The sequence below is a fragment of the Cynocephalus volans genome, chromosome 4 (genome assembly GCF_027409185.1).
Source record: "Cynocephalus volans isolate mCynVol1 chromosome 4, mCynVol1.pri, whole genome shotgun sequence".
Classification (NCBI taxonomy): Eukaryota; Metazoa; Chordata; class Mammalia; order Dermoptera; family Cynocephalidae; genus Cynocephalus; species Cynocephalus volans.
In genome coordinates, this window is record NC_084463.1 from 63,165,543 (window position 1) to 63,183,694 (window position 18,152).

The 18,152-nt window shown below is 36.2% G+C and overlaps 1 protein-coding gene and 1 pseudogene across 1 annotated transcript in view; one reads left to right on the forward strand and one right to left on the reverse strand.

The window, feature by feature from the left end:
- The first annotated feature begins 1,774 nt into the window (after positions 1-1,774).
- LOC134376158 (large ribosomal subunit protein uL15-like) lies at positions 1,775-2,204 on the forward strand (annotated as a pseudogene).
- A 5,553-nt stretch (positions 2,205-7,757) lies between these two features.
- The window catches only part of LOC134376159 (probable ATP-dependent RNA helicase DDX10), a 44,465-nt gene continuing 34,070 nt past the window's right edge, over positions 7,758-18,152 (reverse strand). Inside the window, 4 exon segments of the mRNA XM_063094810.1 lie at positions 7,758-7,886; positions 9,418-9,483; positions 9,485-9,506; positions 11,261-11,362. Coding sequence (XP_062950880.1) covers positions 7,758-7,886; positions 9,418-9,483; positions 9,485-9,506; positions 11,261-11,362 — 319 coding nt within the window.

The following is an 18,152-nucleotide window of genomic DNA, read 5'->3' on the forward strand; positions in this document are numbered from 1 at the left end:
AAAAATAATAATAATAATAATGAATTGAGTGTACCCACTTTGCTGCCTCCAGCAAGGAAGACATTTAAAAATGTACAAGAAATAATTTAAATATAAACTCCCAAAGTCCAAGAGAAAGAGAAGACAACAGAAAACAACAGATGTTAACAAAGCCATATACTGTGTTAAGCGGATGAATAGTAAATAACTCAGCAGTGAAGAAATTACAACCTAAGTACCTTCACAGGGCAATGCCCACAAGATGCCAGCCTAGCCACACGGCCAATGGACAGATGATTCCCACCTCACCAAGGTGCAATAAACCAAGGCAAGATCCATTCTCTCATTACATACAGAACACAGCATCAATTCAATTACTTCACATTTCCTACTGGAAAAAAATAAAAAACAAGCCTGATTTCTCCTTCTGATTGTCAAGTAGCCCCAAGCCAATCGGGGGGAAAAAAAAACAAAAAAAAAAAAAACTAGTATTATTAAGTACTTTAATTGCTTACACAGTAATGGTTTTGCAATACCAGTTTTTGTTGTGGTGGTTTTTCCTAAGAACACCTTCACTCTGTCCACCCACTAAGTGATTTCATGTGTGCGGCCTCTCATCTTTGTGCATCTCTGGGAACCAGTACTTTCTATCCTTTCTAAGGAAAGCAAGATAGCTTCTTTTTATGTTTTTCTAGGCCCAGTACTCATTTTCACACTAGCAGTTGCAGGGCTGGATCTCCCTTCTCAGCACTATGGCACTTTCCAAAACAATTAAATGAGAATACAAGTTTTTTTTTTTTAAACATTAGTAAGTTTAAAACTACTTTTTATAGGCAACACTAAGATATAAACTAAAGCCCTTACTATATTTTGTCCTCTTCAGTTCTGCTATAAATAAACTAATGCAAACCCTTCAATATCAAAATTTATAATTCTGCAATGAATGATAGAACCAGATTCCAGGAAAAGGCTGACAAACAACTACATAACTAAGTGAAAGGTGCATTTGTGCCTTTGAGTGTGTGTGCATGCACACACGGTGGGAAGCATGGAGGGGAAAGAAAAGGCTCATGGACCTCCTAGACTTAATTTGGTGGAAAAATAGAACCATAAACAAAAAAATAAATTTTATAGGTTCCAAAATAGAAACCATGATAGTTAAAGAACGCGGGTAGACCAGCAGACCTCACCAAAAGACAAGTAAAGCACCAATAGTAAGTGCTGCTACCTTGATAGGTAAATCTCTAAAAGCAACAGCCAATTATCTTGAGTGAGCAGAAGAGAAAGTTAGTCTTGAGTTTGCTTTCGGTCACTTATAAGTAAAAGATCTACTCTCTTACTTATAGATCTCTCTTCAATGATGAGAGAAATCATTCTTACTTGCTCATTTATTCAAGTACCATAATGTTTAACAGTAAATAAAAAGTTCTAATTCAACAAATACCATGTACACAAGGCACCCTGCTACACTTTATATCTGAGATGGCAGTGAAAAAGAACATAGTGATTTCAATATCCTGTACTCCACATAGAGTCTCAAAGAAGAAAGTTCTTCATCTTCTATCTGGGTTCTACAACTGGGTCAGGTTCCCTCAGCCACTGGTTCTCAAAGTGTGGTCCACAGACTCCAAATACCCTTTCAATAAGTCTGCAAGGTCAAAACTTTGTTCATAACAATACTGATGTTTCACCATATTGACATTATCAGTTATGACACAAAAACAGCATTGGGGTAAAACTGTTGGTACCTTGGCACAGATCAAGACATTGGTGCTCTTTCACCTCAGCCGCCACCATGCCATCCAGACTGAGAAGATCTAGAAACTTAGGGGCCACGTGAGCCACGGCTGCATTGGCAAGCACCAGCAGCATCTGGGAGGCAGGAGTAATGCTGGTGGCATGTATCACCACAGGATCAACTTTGACAAATATCACCCAGGTTACTTTGGGAAAGGTGGTATGAGGCATTACCACTTGAAGAGGAAGCAAAGCTTCTGCTTAACTGTCAACCTTGATAAACTGTGGACCTTGGTCAGTGAACAGACACAGGGAAATGCTGTCAGAAACAAGACTGGAGCGGCTCCAATCTCTGATGAGATGCGATCAGGCTACTGCAAAGTTCTGGAAAGCTCCCAAAGCAGCCTGTCATCATGAAGGCCAAATTCTTCAGCAGAGAAGCTGAGAAGATTTGGGGGGAAGGGAAGGTCTCTGTCCCAGTGGTTTGAAGCCACATGGAGAGAGGTTCATTAAATGCTAACAAATGCTTTTTTAAAAACAAAAACAAAGACATCAACAAACTGTACTCATCAGATATTCTCTACCATCACATGCTTGTAATAAAAGATGCCAATCTCACTTTAAAATGCCCTCCATAAACCAGTAAAAACTGATCATTAAATCTTAACCCTTGAGTATAAGTATTAGTTTTCTGAGGCTGCCATAATAACAAATTAATGCAGATTTCATGGCTTGTCAACAGACATTTATTCTCTGACTTCTGGAGGCCAGTAGTCCAAAGTCAAGGTACTATTAGCAAGGCCACACACACCCTCCAATGGCTGCAAGGGGAGAATCCATTCCTTCCCTCTTTGTTTTTGGTGGCTCCAGGCATTCCTTGGCTTATAGACATGTCACTCCGATCTCTGCCTCCATGATCACACTGACTCTCTGTGTCTTCTCTCCTTCTGTCTCTGTGTATTTTCTCTCCCATCAGGACACTTGTCACTGGATTTAGAACCCACCTGAATAACCCTAAATGATCTCATCTCAAGATCTTTATTATATCCGCAAAGAACCTTTGTCCAATTAAGGTAACACTGGCAGGTTCCAGGGCTTAGGATATGGACATATCTTCTGTGAGACTGCTATTCAGCCTGCTACAAGACTTTTTAATACCCCACGTGGCCAAATGGCAAGTATTCGTAAAGCACTTCTGTTGCACAGTGAAATATAAAAGTTATCTTGAGGAAAAGCACTTGTGAGATTGAGTTGCAAACTGAACTAGACTCTTTTTAAATGGGCACCACTTTTACTCACAAGAACAATTGACAAACCACAGTAACAAAAAAAACAAGAGCAGCCCTGAAAGCTAGAAGCTGGTCTGGTATCAGCAGAGTCTTGATGTTGCTAAGACCTGACCCTCACAACTAAGCCTTCATGTTCTCCTGTTAAACAGAACATCAACATCAGACTAGGACACTGACCATGATGGGTCAAGACAAAAACAAAAATAAAAACATCAACACTCCCCAAACCACAAGATGACTAAACATCCTCCTTTCCTAGCTAATAAGAGTGACCACAATTCCTTCACCAATTAAAGCTTTAGCCTCCATTTATTGCTTCCTCCTTAAATGAGATTTATTAAGAAAACCAGTAAAAGAATCACCCCAATTACCCCACAGCATCTAATCCAGAGTACGGCCCCCTTCTTTTAACCTTCCACTGAATCATTTAACATAAATCCAAGTCCTACAGTAAGTCCTGTCTAATAAATTCTTATTGAGATGCCCCATGGTTCTTCATGGTGTGCATTCTCCCTTGCCACCACAAGTAATTAACCCAACTTGTTCAACCTCAGGTGTATTAGTCTGTTTTGTGTTGCTTATAACAAAGTACACGGAACTGGGAAATTTATGAAGAAAATGAAATTTGTTTGCTTACAGTTTCTGAGGCTGGGAATTCCAAAGTCCATCTGATGGTGGTGACAGTGACCAAGGGTCTCACATAGCAAGATGGTTGAAGCAGAGAGAGCAAGACAGACTCTCCTCTTCTTTTAAAGCCCCCAGAACCACGCCCTTGACCTCCATTTTTAATCCATTCACTATGGCATGGTCCTACAATCCAATCACCTATTTAAGGCTCCACCTTTCAATTACCATAATAGGATTTCCCACCCTCTTAACAGTCACAGTGTGGGCTAAGATTCTAAAACATAAAACTCGGAGGACACAATTTAAACTTCAGTGAGTTTGGGGGAGGACATAATTCAGTCCACTACAGGTGTGTTCCTGGTAGTCTCTGGCAGGAGGGCACTGACAATGGTTTTGAGCCTTGGTCAATTACAGACATCTCCTCAAAAATGCACAAAGTGAGCTTATTACTTCAAAGAAAACTGACAGTATTTATTGCCAATGATAAAATTCAAGCTTTAAGAGCAAATTTGATTGTGGGAAATTTGTATCTACTGTGCACTGGATAGCTTCCCAAAAAAGATTTTTCTAATGAGACCATTGGTGATAATAAATGTGGTTTTGATACTTATAAAATGAAATAGGTCAGTATTTGGAAGATCTGCATAACTCAGAGAATATTTTCCAAATAAACAAAACATGAGGTTAAAAAATACAGTTAAAAGGCCTTTTTGGAGTACAAGACAGACCAATGGACTTGACTGTAACAAAGAACAAAAGGTTCATTGATGTGGTTTCAGAATTTATATGAAACTATCACTGGTTGAGTTCTGGTGTGCTATCAAAGAAGAATGTACACATCTGAGAGGGGTATTAACACATTCCTCCCTTTCCAACTATAAATCTGTGCAAGGCCAGACTTTCTTAATATCCTTCAAAGGAATATATTGCAACAGATTAAACTCAGAAAATATTATTATAATCCAACTGTTTTCAACTCTATTCAGCAGATGTTAAAGAGATTTGTATGGTTAACAATATATAATGGTGTCATTTTCTCACTAATTTTTATTTTAGAAGACAATTATTTTTCATTAAAAACCATTTTAAGTTAGCAAGCAGCATTTGCTATTATTTTAAATTAACAAATATTGTAAAAAAAATTCAGTGTCAAAGGAGTTTACATTCCCAAGAAATTTAGATAATTATTTTTTTGAGTATCTACCTCATAATTCTATTAAGTTTAGCATTTACTAAAAAACATAAGAAATCAAAACTGTGAGAAAAAATGAGATAGTACCTTTTTCTTAGGGCAGACTAAAAAACGCACTAAATATAACCCATTGAAATGAAAAATCAGCACAGAAATTTAAACATCAATGGTTGGGTTAAAAACACAGATTAGGTACACAAAAAGATGACAGAGGTAAACTGGAAGATAAATCTGAGGAATTAAACAAAAAGGCAGCACAGAAAATATAAAAAGGAGATTACAAAATATGAACAAAATGAAGAGACAACATATATCAAATTGGAGTTTAAATACAGAAAACAATGTTGAGAATTTTCTAGCACTGGTGAAAAAGACGAATCTTCAGGTTCAGGAAGTACAAGAACAATCACTGAATAGTCAGACAAAATTTTAAATGCAATCAGAAAGACAAATCACTACAAACACTGACAATTAGACTGACACCAGCTGTAGCATGTGCTGGAAGACAGTGGGATAATAGATCAAAGATAATTGTAACACCCAATGACTCCAACACTTGTGAGTAAAAGAAAAACATTTTCAGACACAAAAAGATTTACTAATAACATACCCTTCCCTCACTGAAAAAACTACTAAAAAATGGTATTTTAAGAAGAAAACTAACTCCAAAAGGAAAATGTAGGTCACAAGAAAGACTTGAGCAAGTAAGTAAACATGTTGCTGTAGTTTTAAATAATAAGCACTGCTCTCTGAGGGGGAGGGAGTGACTAAACTGGAGGTAGGAGAAAATGTGAAACTAAAATACTGAAAATGGTAACATTTGAGTTGGGAAAGTGTTCCAAGGGTCTCACACTGTACAAGAGCAAGGTAGAAATATTAGTTAACTTTTGACTTAATTATGTCCAGTATGCTTTTATACCACGGAGGATAACCACAAAATTTGGATGTTTAAGATAACCAAGCACACACAACAAATTAAAATACACTGCTGTATGCAGAAAACCAACAAATAAGTACAGATACTGATACAAACCCCTTGTGTTTCACTAACTCCCACTCTTACACTTTTATATTATATATAACATTTTTATACTTTTATATTATATATAACAACATATGAGAAAACAGTGACGGTGTCAAAGCAACTAATATTAGAAAAGCTTAGTGTTTTTTCTCTCAAGATAAATATATAAATACGAAACCTAGTATTTTCTTTCTTGTATGCCAAAGGATCATCCTGCTCTTTGGAAACCACAGGTACACATACATAACCAGAACTGTACAGGCAGTTTCCCAGATGAAACAACCCTTAACGTAATAAATCATGAGTTAATTAGGCCAAGAAGGAGCTAAGTGAAGGGTATTCCAAACAGACATTAACAGCATGAGTAAAGGCTAAAAGGATAAAACAGCATGATCTGTGAAGGAAAACTTAAAAGTTTGAAGTTTGCAGTTTTGAACTGTTAGGACATAAAGCAGATCTCTCCGGCATTCACTCCCCAAAACTAAGAGGTGACATCCTTATATCCACTCTCAGTAAAAACGCTGCCAGTAGATCTCAGTGAAGCAGCCTAATCTTTTCTACCCTCCTCTTCTCATAGTAATCAATGCCCCACACTCATTACATGTTATCAAGTCTCAGATGCCTGAATATATTTGCCTAAATTGGAAAGTAGACAGGGTTTTATTGTGTGGCCCCAAAGGAACATGAAATCTGACTTCCACTTTCTTGGAGAAAATGAATTTCCTTAGCACAAATGCACTTTTATACTGCCTTTTCTCAGAGTGCATCTCAGTATAAAACAAGTAATCGTGACACTGACTTCCAATAAGCAGTAAAATAATCCCACAGAGAATTATTTACTGGCAGCGAAATCCTATGAAGATGCCAAAGACTACTGGTGATATATATGATGAGGTCCATATAGCTTAGTGCTCAATCTTGCTTCCTCTTTGTCTCTCCAATATGACAGCTGAAACGGCTGGCACCCCAAAAGTAGAAGAGTCCCTTGTCTCAGCAACCACTTAAAAGACAGTAAGATAGCACCTATTACTTAAGAAAAGGCTCTCAAAGTAATTAAATTTTCCATGCCCTTGAAGTCAACTTGGAGCTTTTAAAAACTCAAGCAACTCAAGTCCTGATGGTTGCACAACAGCCTAACCAGTTAATTACTTGCTACCAACCCTGTGTAACAATATTTATCTATTCATTCACACAGCCATCCAAAGACTCCGTGGGCATTAACTATGTACCAGGCACTGGTGCAGGATATACTGTTATGAAAACAGATGTTCCTGCCTCATATGACATAGCACTTCCCCAGTTTATTAAAATGTAATCTCAAGAACCATGACATTCATTAAACTAAAGTTCCTTGCATACTATTATGTTTAAAATTCTGAGGAACATAAATAAGATTCACAAGTTAATACAAGTTTGCTGCAAATCTAAATAGCTGGGATGAGAAAACAAACACATCTTACACAGTAGGTGCTCCATAAATGTATGTTAATATCCATTATCATAAAAGAGATCTAAACGATAAGCTAGCTTACAATGGTATTCAAGCATGAGTCCTCTAAGTCACACCTGTAAAGAGCTACTTCTAAATAAATGACTATGTACTTGAACGAAGTAAAGAATTTTTAAAACCCTATACTACCTTATTCTCATGATGACAGTTTCAGAAGAGACATTACAAAGGAAGAATCAGAAATATGTAATATTGGATGTATGGTACAGAAAGAATTGTATAATCATGTATCCATTTGCTTTTCCTGAGGAAAACCCTTGGCTTCTATGAGTGATATAAAGGCAAACAAAACAGTTCAGCCTTCATAAGTTTACATAGTGGAGGAGAAAGAGGGTATAAAAAACAATAGAAACAAAGGAAAATATAATAAGAGCTGTAAATGCAGAAGTCTATGTATTATTACATGGGGAAAATATCCAATTCAAAATCATCTTTAAAAGTAATATAGCAGCAACTAAATTTAAATAAGGCTTTGCGGAAGCAGGAGTACAACTGTGGATCACCCTGGTCATCCAATTTTGTAGGCACCTACAATTCAATGCTTCAACAAATAAAGGAGAAACTATTTAAATTTCCTTCAAATATGTCCAAATTCATGAACAATATAAGGTTCTTTACAAGTACACCTAACCTAATCTTCCACTTCGTTTAATACCTTCTCACTTCACAAAGTAATGTACAAAGCACACAGTGAGCAATTAAATGATTGCTGAATTGCAGCACTGGCTTAATAGAAAATCTCATTTATTTAGACGCAGATCAAAAATCATTTTATGATGCTCGCATGATAAAAAGTGCATGAACAAATGTCAAACATCATGGTTAGCAATGTATCTTTGCAATGCACAAGTATACTGACATGTATTAGATACAGAATAACTCTTGGATTTAATATGAGCTTCTCAAATCACTCAAACTGCAGTCAAAACATTTCATTTCATTTCAGCAGCTGAAGTGAAACTAAGGCTACAAATATTTTTCTGGGTCACATTTAAAGACAGAGCACCTAATTTACTGAAAAACTAATAGCATCTTGTCATCTAGTCCTAAGTAATTTTTCTGAAAGAGCTGTAAGTAATCTTCTAAAACTATAGTACATGAAACTTGAATATTAATATTTTTTCTTACTCCTATTCAAATACTATGATTAATTTTATATATGTTTAAGAATTCAAGGGAGGGACAGAATAGGGATTTAGGATAAACTGAAGCAGCCTACTTTTTAAATTCAGTCCCGCTACCACTGTTGTGACACTTCCATCAATTTTAAGCAAATAATAGACTGTTATACCTGTTCCCTCAGAGTCAGGGTAAAAACCCATCTTGGGGAACTGGCAGAATATTATTACTGTGGTTTCTTCCTCCTCTGTTTCAGAAATTTTGCTTCTTCAGTATGTTATTTAATTTGAACATCCATTCAAATCTTTCATGAAAGTTAATATCTTAAAAGCAAATACATTTTAAATTGCAACCCATGTAAATTTGTTTTCATTTCAAACCTACATTTCTTATACAAGAGAACATACTTTTTAAAGAGGATTTTTATTTCAAAGTTTTAATTTTATAGTGTAATTTATACTAGAGTAACTGTAGATGACAATTCAAAGGCCATTTTACTACTTTTTTTTAATGACCACAGTTTTCAAATCATACTAGTATGTTTTAAAAACATACTAGAAACCAGGCCATCATGCATCTAAAAATTATCTTTAAGAGGATTTTCCATATGTCTTTTCTAAGACTATAGACAAATAGAGATTTTCTCAGGTTAATATAAAAAACATTTTTCAGGCTGGCCGGTTAGCTCAGTTGGTTAGAGTACAGCCTTGTAACACACCAAGGTCAAGGGTTTGAATCCCCACACTAGCCAGCTACCAAGCAAATGAACAGAAAACCATTTTTCAAAGTTAAGGAATAAGTTAGACTTATCTATCTGAAAATTACACTGCTTGAATATCTGAAACATGAGCATGCAACCTAGAAGGAACAGAAGATGATGAAATTTAATTTTATCATAAATTCCACTCCAACAAATGTATCCAATTCAAAAACAACTTACCCTTTGTGCTCCTTCTTTTAAATCTTGATCTTGGGCTAAAAAGGATTCCAGTTTTTTCTGGACATCTGGTAAGTTTTTCTGGATTGATTCTTTGTAACAAAAAGATAAAGGTTAAATAAAAATATTTCAATTTTAGAGACTAAAAATGGTGCACAATCTTTTCCTATCTTCCTTAGTATTATCTTTAAATGTGTAACATTTTTTCTCATCTATGACCCAGATTAGACCAAAATTACACAGGACATAAATTTGATTCTCTTAACGAATATCAAAAGAGAAAGGAAATGACACAGACACTTTCTCTAAACATCCCTTGATGAGTGAGTGAAAGATACTTAGATTAACACCGCAATTAGCCCTAGTTACTTCTTAATTCTACAAAAATAGAAAGGAGTCTCCCATGGGAGATGGATCCTCAATAAAATAGAGTGAAGTCTAATATCATTTTTATAACTGCTTTCATTTTTAGTCAAATAACACAAAATCAATCTTAAGTAATAAACAAATAGCAAAAGAATATAAATATTGACTTCTCTATTTGGAAAGTAGGCATAATACAACAGGGATGGTACTTAACTCTGCCCACCGGGGCTACAGGAGAGAAAAATTCTAGGTTTCACAAGACACCCCACTTGTTTCCCTGATTTTAGACTGAACCACTTTGTTCCTGAAAAGCTGGGGTGATAATGCGTGGTGGTGGATGAGGTTGTTTTTCCTTTTTTTGTTTTAATTTTAGAAAATTTCAAAATATACAAAGGTAGAAAACTTTCACTCGGCCTCAACAATTATTAACTTGTGGCCAATTCTGTTTCTTCTACCTCCTCGACCACTCTTCCTCCATCTAACCACCCTCCAAATTATTTTTAGAGAAATCAAGCCAAAGCATTTCAACAGCCCAAATACAAGTGAGACTGAAACTTGTCATTCAGACAAGGATGTGGAGCAACAGGAACTCTTTCATTGCTGGTGAAAATGCAAAACGGTAGCCCCTTTTGGTTTTGTGAGAAACTGCCCAACTGTCTTCCAAACACACTTTTATTATCGAGTAATCATGCTCCTTGGTATTTACCCAAAGGAGTTGAAAACATCCAGGTGGGTATTCATAGAAGCTTTATACATAATTGCCAAAACCTAGAAGCAATCAAAATGTCCTTCAGCAGGTGAACGGATAAACTGTTACATCCAGACAATGGAATATTACTCAGCACTGAAAAGAAATGAGCTCTCAAGCCATGAAAAAGCAAGGAGGAAACTTAAATGCATGTTACTAAGTAAAAGAAGCCAATATCAAAAGGTTTCATACTGTATGATTCCAACTGTATGACATTCTGAGAAGAAAAAACCATGGAAACAGTAACAATATTAGTAGTTGTCAGGGGCTGAGGTGATGAGGGGAGAGAGGAATAGACAACACAGAACTTCTTCGTGCAGTGAAAATACCGTATGATACTATAATGGTGAATACACATCTTTACATATCTGTCCAAACTTGTAGAGTATACAACACCAAGACTGACCCTCACATAAACTTACTTTGGGTGATAATGAAGTGTCAGTTTAGGTTCATCAACTGTAACAGATGTACCACTCTAGCAGGGGATGTTGGTAAATGGAGGCTATGCATGTATGGGGCATGGTGTATGTAGGAAATCTCATACTTTCTATTCAATTTTGCTGTGAACCTAAAACTGTTCTAATAAAAAAAAAATAGTCTTTATTTTTTTAAGTCACAAGCCAGACAGCTGATTGGATTAGAAGGGAATTTGGTATACATAATTAAGCACAGTAATTTCATGTCCTATATTTTCCTAATAATAACATAAAGACAACACGTAGCTCTTACCTGATTTCCTTCACAGGTACTTGCTTCTGGAGAAGCTGCTGTACCATCCCTTTTTCTTCTGAGGGAAGCAAAATTAATAAAGCTTCACCATCCTCTTTGTACCTAAACAAGAAGAAAATCTGTATCAATGCAATCTGCTTTTTACATTTTAACAGTATGATGAACAAAAACGCAGAAGCAAATTCATCTAACTGGTAAATATTAAGAATACCAGTTTTTAACCTTCTGTGGCAGCAGAAAGTTAGGGCTCTGAATGCCTCATATCAAATTTTCATCACTCGTTATAATTCCTAGTGACTTTTAGGCTGTGCCACAGTACAAGAGCTAGATCTTAAAGAAAGAAACCAACCAAAAGACATTTCTTAAATAAATGTCTACTTCTATAGCATGGAGACGATTTCTCGCTCAAGTCACTAGAGGATCTAATAAAATCAGTCATTTAATGAACATGGCAGCAAACATATTAAAGAAATCAATTAATCTTCCTGGGAATTTTATTTATACCTTGGGTATAAAGTTGTTCAGAGACATCAGTTATAAGAAATGGATCACTGCTCAGATAAAACACATACCTCCAATCCATGTAACTTCTCTTCCCTCACCTAGTAAAATCTTATTTCAGACTTGCACCTTCAGAAATTTGTACTAACATGGGCCACAAGGCATCTTGTAGTTACTTAAGCTTCTTGTGTTACGTGCATACAGACTTCCTGATACCTTAGTGTCAGCTATGACATGCAACTAGTAAAACAGACAATGAAATTGGGTATTTGGGGAAATATTTTTAATTAAACAAAAGAAAAAAATCTCAAAGCACTCTCTTCAGGATTCAAGCTATAAAATACAAAGGGAAATTTTTATAATTAACCAAATAAACTATTTCCTGAGAAACTTTGTGTCAGGCATAAACTGAAGAACACAAAGAAACAGAAGATGAAAATCCCTGTCTTCTGTTATCTAACGCTCAGTTGAGTAGGAAAGACAAAAACACAGAAGCAAGAGAGTCAAGAGAACAGTCACAGAATTGTAAATAAGTGCTGAAGGTCAACCACAGCAATAAATGCCACCAACACAGAAGTAAAAAGAGTTCACTCAGGGCTAGCCAGAGATAAACAGAAATAGTCATGGCAGATGGCATTTCAGGTGGGCCTTGACAGAAAGGAAAAAGCTAAGGTATCCCAAAGATGAATTACATGAACAAAGGAGTAGAAACCAGAAAGTACAAGGCAAATTTAGTAAAGAGTGAACACCAAAGCAAACAGTCATGGCAGATGGCATTTCAGGTGGGCCTTGACAGAAAGGAAAAAGCTAAGGTATCCCAAAGATGAATTACATGAACAAAGGAGTAGAAACCAGAAAGTACAAGGCAAATTTAGTAAAGAGTGAACACCAAAGCTGGAGTACATAAATGGACAACAGGAAAGACTGCTAAAAAGGTACATAAGATCCTGTTTTTGGAAGACCGTGGATGCCTCTGCATGGAGAGACTGAATACCACTGTAAGACCTTTATCATTGAATGCTGAAAGGAAAAACTGACTTTGATGATTTGCTGAGAGATGGTACTATACTGCATTTTAAAATTTGAGTTCGGGCCAGTTAGCTCAGTTGGTTAGAGCATGGTGTTGATAACACCAAGGTCCAGGTTCTATCCCTGTACCAGCCAGCTGCCAAAAATAAAAAGTAAGATTTGAAGGGCAATTTTTACCTGACATGTTGGCTCTAAAATTCAACTCCTATGAATAAGGTGAAACTCTAGTCTAATCTCATTTTCATAAGATAAATATGTAAATATCCTTATGTGTACACAGATTCAGACAGGAAAATATAAAACTTATCGAAATGTTAAATTTTCTTCAAGTTCATTCATTAATTTTCAACACATTTTATTAAAGATCCTCTATAGGCTAGGCACTGAAACAGAGATAAAAAAGACATGGTCCTGGGGCCGACCCCGTGGCTCACTTGGGAGAGTGCGGCGCTGGGAGCGCAGCGGTGCTGGGAGTGCCGAGGCCGCGGGTTCGGATCCTATATAGGGATGGCCGGTGTGCTCACTGGCTGAGCGCGGTGCGGGCGACACCAAGCCAAGGGTTGCGATCCCCTTACTGGTCACACACACAAAAAAGACATGGTCCTGGCTGTTACAAAGCTATTAGGGACAGACATTAAAACCAGTAATTAAAACTAGTAATAACAATCAAGTGTTATGAGTGAACTAGTAGACATACAGGAAGCTACGTGTAAGTATGACAGAGAGCTCTACTTAATGTAGTCTAGGAGACAAGAAAACTTCCTTGAAGAAATGACATCTAAGCTGAGACCCACAGAAATAATTAGGAATTAGTCAAACATTAGGGATAGGGATACAGATGGGAGAGTCAAGGTTTCCATGGGGAAAAGGCAGCATTTAAGAATCCCCTGTATACTTTTGTCTTCATGCTTATTTGCTTTTTCTAGTTAATGCAGGAAAGAGTAAAGCTGAACATACAACTTACTTAATCCTTTTACTAACTATATTTCATAACTGAAAAAGTAGTACCACATACGTTCTTTATTATATTTTAACACAGAATAATATGACTGAAAGTTTTTCATATCTATTCACTACAAAGAAATATGAATTTAAAGGATTTGCTTCAGCAATATTGGGCTAAGCCATCCATGAAGGCATAAGTTATTAGTGTATAACATAAAGAGGTGACACCCTAAGCAGACGAGATATTTGGGGACATCACAACTTCTGAAGCACCAAGACCTCACTAGGGACACGTCAAGGATCAAAGAGGACAAAATCAGTTAATACTGACCACTAAGCAGTACACTTACCAAAATGCCCTCAGGCCTTCAGAAGTAGAAAGGTTTACTCTGTGTGGCCCAAACAGGAAAAATCAGGGAAGAGGGAAAACAGTGGTTTGAAAGATTGTCAACCCTTTCAACATTCTATACAAAATTCAGAGACAGCATGATAAAATAAATAGGCCCACAAGTCTACATAGAGCAAGAACTAGGGCAAAGGGGTAAGAGAACTCTCTGACATCAAAAAGGCATCCACTGAATGTTCTCTGAGATTCTTCTGACTCATAAGCAGGAATAATGTGGCCAGTCATCTATATCTATCTTATTTACCCATTCATGCACCCGGAGAGAATTTGTGAGAACGAATTGGGATTAAAGTCACAAAGGGGCCACGCACAAACCTTTTAAAGCTATAGCTAACAGAATATGTATGTAAAAGGCCACACAAGGTTAAGACAGACTGTAACAGTGCAGTTTAGTTTCCCCAAAGGAAAATGGAAAATAATATCCAAAGCCAAATCCCACAAGGCAAGCATCTATTAAAAAGATCATCACTGGCCATTTTACCTATTTTACATTATACATGTCTTTTCCCTGAAACAACGTAAAGCACAAATTATCTCCTACACACTAATACTAAAAAATTTCCAGTTTTCAAGAATAAAAGCTCTTTTTATAAAGAAGGCATAAGCCATTTCACTTTGTTTTAATGCTTATAAGAATAAAGTCTATTTACCCATGAGGTAGCTTTCAGACTTCAAAAGCAATATCCATGGCCTAAGGCTAAATATATATACAAGAGAAATAAATGTTCTTCATAATACTTACATTTTAAAACTCCACATATACAGATTTTTGTTTTAGAATTTATTTCAAATTGACATAAAATTGTATGGATTTATTATATACAACATTATGTTCTGAAGTATATATACACTGTAGAATGGTTAAATCTTGCTAATCAAAATATGCATTACTTCACAGAGTTATTTTTGTGGTGAGAATATATTTAACATTCACTTTGAGCAATTTTCAAGAATATAATATATTAACCGTAGTCACCATAATAGATTATTTTAAGACATATATAGGCACCATATAAAAAAGCCCTGCATCTGAAACAAAAATTTCATCTTCACCATTAGTATTAATGCCATGTTGTGTTTACGCAGCTCATCCAAATTTACAAAGAACTTCGTTTTACATTAATTTGCTGATGTTAAAAGCAAACAATCAGTAGAGGACACAAATATAAAATAAAGTTCCCAAAATACCAGGAAGTTGGCCTAAAATCAGCTGGTCACTACATATCAGACTTTAAACTTCAGATCCACTGCTTTTTCAATTATACCAGCATGCTGTCCAGAAACAAGGATCCTCAGTAGGTTGATCATGACTGTCTAACTAATACCAAAAAGCTTATCTCCACATCCTGCAGCTCACTAGTATTTTTGGCTAAAATAGGAGATTCAGACCACTGACTTGGATGCACATGGTAATTCTTCCATTAAAATAACCTTCAAACTATGGCCAGAGAAGCAAAAAAAAAAAAAAAAAAAAAAAAGCCCTGCCATTCTGGCAATAATTTGCTTTTTACCCAAAAGCCAATAACCCTTTAACTTCAATTCAAATTCTCTAACACATCAACTCCATTCCAATAAAGTCTCTAACAGTAGTTGAGAGGTATAAGCAGACACTCCACCCTGCCCTGATCTGGCCCTGTTAATAACTGCCTAGTCACCCCAAGTTCTCTCCACCTGGTGTCCCAGATTACAGGTCAAGTTACAAAAGGGTCTATTTAGCACAATTCCATTTTTGTAATCTGAAAAAATACATACACACAAACATACACGAAAAAAAACTTTCTGGGTGGTAGATTTTAAATAATTTTAATTGTTTTCCCATTATTGTCTAGAATCTGCATGGCGAATAAGCATTACTTTGGTAATAAAATACAAGTTAACAAAAATAAGTAAAAAACTAACTCTATATGCTTTTGGACATCTTATATCACTCTTACTTCATTTAACACACATCCTAGTACTACCAAATTAGTGTATTTCCACATCTTGACCATTAAATCTGAGGATGTACGAATGTGCTACGTGTCCCTAACACACACATGTGTCCCTAACAGTTGTTCAATAAATATTTGGTGAGTAAAGGAAAGCAAGTGACCACTAGATGTTATACGAGGAGATAAAACACTAGATTTGGAGCCAAAAGAAGTGGGTTCCAGTACTGTCGTACTATTTATTCATTAGCTATACAATTTTTGATAAGATTTTATTGCGATCTATTACATTTTCTTATTTACACATTATACATTTGAATAAGATGATCTAGGTCCCTTTAGGATATGAAATTCTACAACTGTGACTATTAATATACTAGTCATTATTCATAACACAAGCATAATCAAGAGGTGGAGAAAGGGAAACATTTGTTGATTACACTCTATTCCACAGTCCTTCTCTTTTTCCTTCCCTGAATCTTCCCATTCTCCCTATACCTCAGCCTTACCTGTGGCAACCATCCCCAAGATTTCATGTCACTATGAAAGAACAGTGCAGTCTGTCATGCAGATGCAGAAAGACAGCCATAAGGAATCTGAGTCCAACTGTTCTGTTCCTCCCACACAATATGGTACAAAAGAGAGCTGATTCCAGGAAAGAAGGTATCTCTGACTTACAGGATGTCTAAACACTCTACACTGGATTCTAAGGAGAAAAAAGAATAGGTTTGGAAATATTCTGGGAAAAAGTAAGTCATCTGCAACCTAATATCTCAAATAACAAAAAGGTATATCACGATAGACTCAACAGTGACAAATTAAGTTCTCCATAAAATAACTGGAAAGAAACCAAGCCAGTTAATACATACTGCATGGAAAGCTTCTAGCACACTGATTAAGAAAATGGATTTATAGAGTTCACAAAGGGTAGAAATCTTAAATTCTATCAACTCTGTTCCCCCAAAAAAGGTTTTTTTAAAGCTAAATTTTAATACATAAGAATAAAAATAAAACTCAAATAAAAGCAGTACTGATTCTACCTAAAACTGTACTTTCAGGAAACAACTGAGAATTAGATATGATTACCTCATTTTACAGGAGAAGAAACTAAGGCTTAAGGAATTTAAAAACTGACCCAAGGGTGCACAGCTATTAGGTGACAAAATCAAATTCAGACCTAAGTTTCCTGACTTTTAAAGACAATGTCTGAACAACTATGGGATATCTGGCTCTCACAGTCCAAATAAGAAAGAAAACGACTACATTTTTAGTTTATCTTCATGACCACAAATGGCAGCAAATTTAAGACATCAACCTTCCTTCTCCAAGTACCTGGCTTTCATGCATTCTAGAAGCCCTGCATAGGAGCAGCACCCACTAGAATCCATTAAATGTAAACAGCTGCACATTGGCAAGAATGAGCTATAGAATCAGAAAGACCTGAGTATAAATCCCAGGCCTGGTACTTACTCAACTGAGTAATCTTAGACACATTTTACCTCAAGTCTCTGAGAAAAAGTTTCCTAGTAAGAAAACCTCTTTCATAAGGCTGCTCTACAGGCTAAATGAGTTCACCCATTATTTACACAAATATTTATCAAATTTTGAGAAGTAAATAGCTAAGCCACAATCCATTCATTCCCCATGTGGTATAGGGGTAAGTAGGGAGGAGGATGCCAGACAAACAAACAAAAAAGTGATATGGCCAAAGTCAAATCTCCTCGTAAACATACTGACAGACCTCCTGGGAGACAAACGCTGTTAGCATGAGGGTCCTCATCTATGAGAGGCTTTTAATAGAATGTACCAGAGTTGTTCACAATCCATGGATTCAGTGGATATTTCTCTCTAGTGAGCTCTGCACCTGAGTATACAAATGGCCCATCTGTGTAAGTGATATGTCACACACATCAGTTAGAGTCTTCTGTGTTAGGCTGGGCAGAGTACACCCTAATGTGGCAAGAAAATACCTGGGGCTGTAATGGAGGTCCCAGACCTCTTCCTGCTTCACCTATAACTCGAGATTGCCTTTATCCTTAAAATTATTAATAAAACTTGATACTGGGTGTGATGGGTAGCTTCT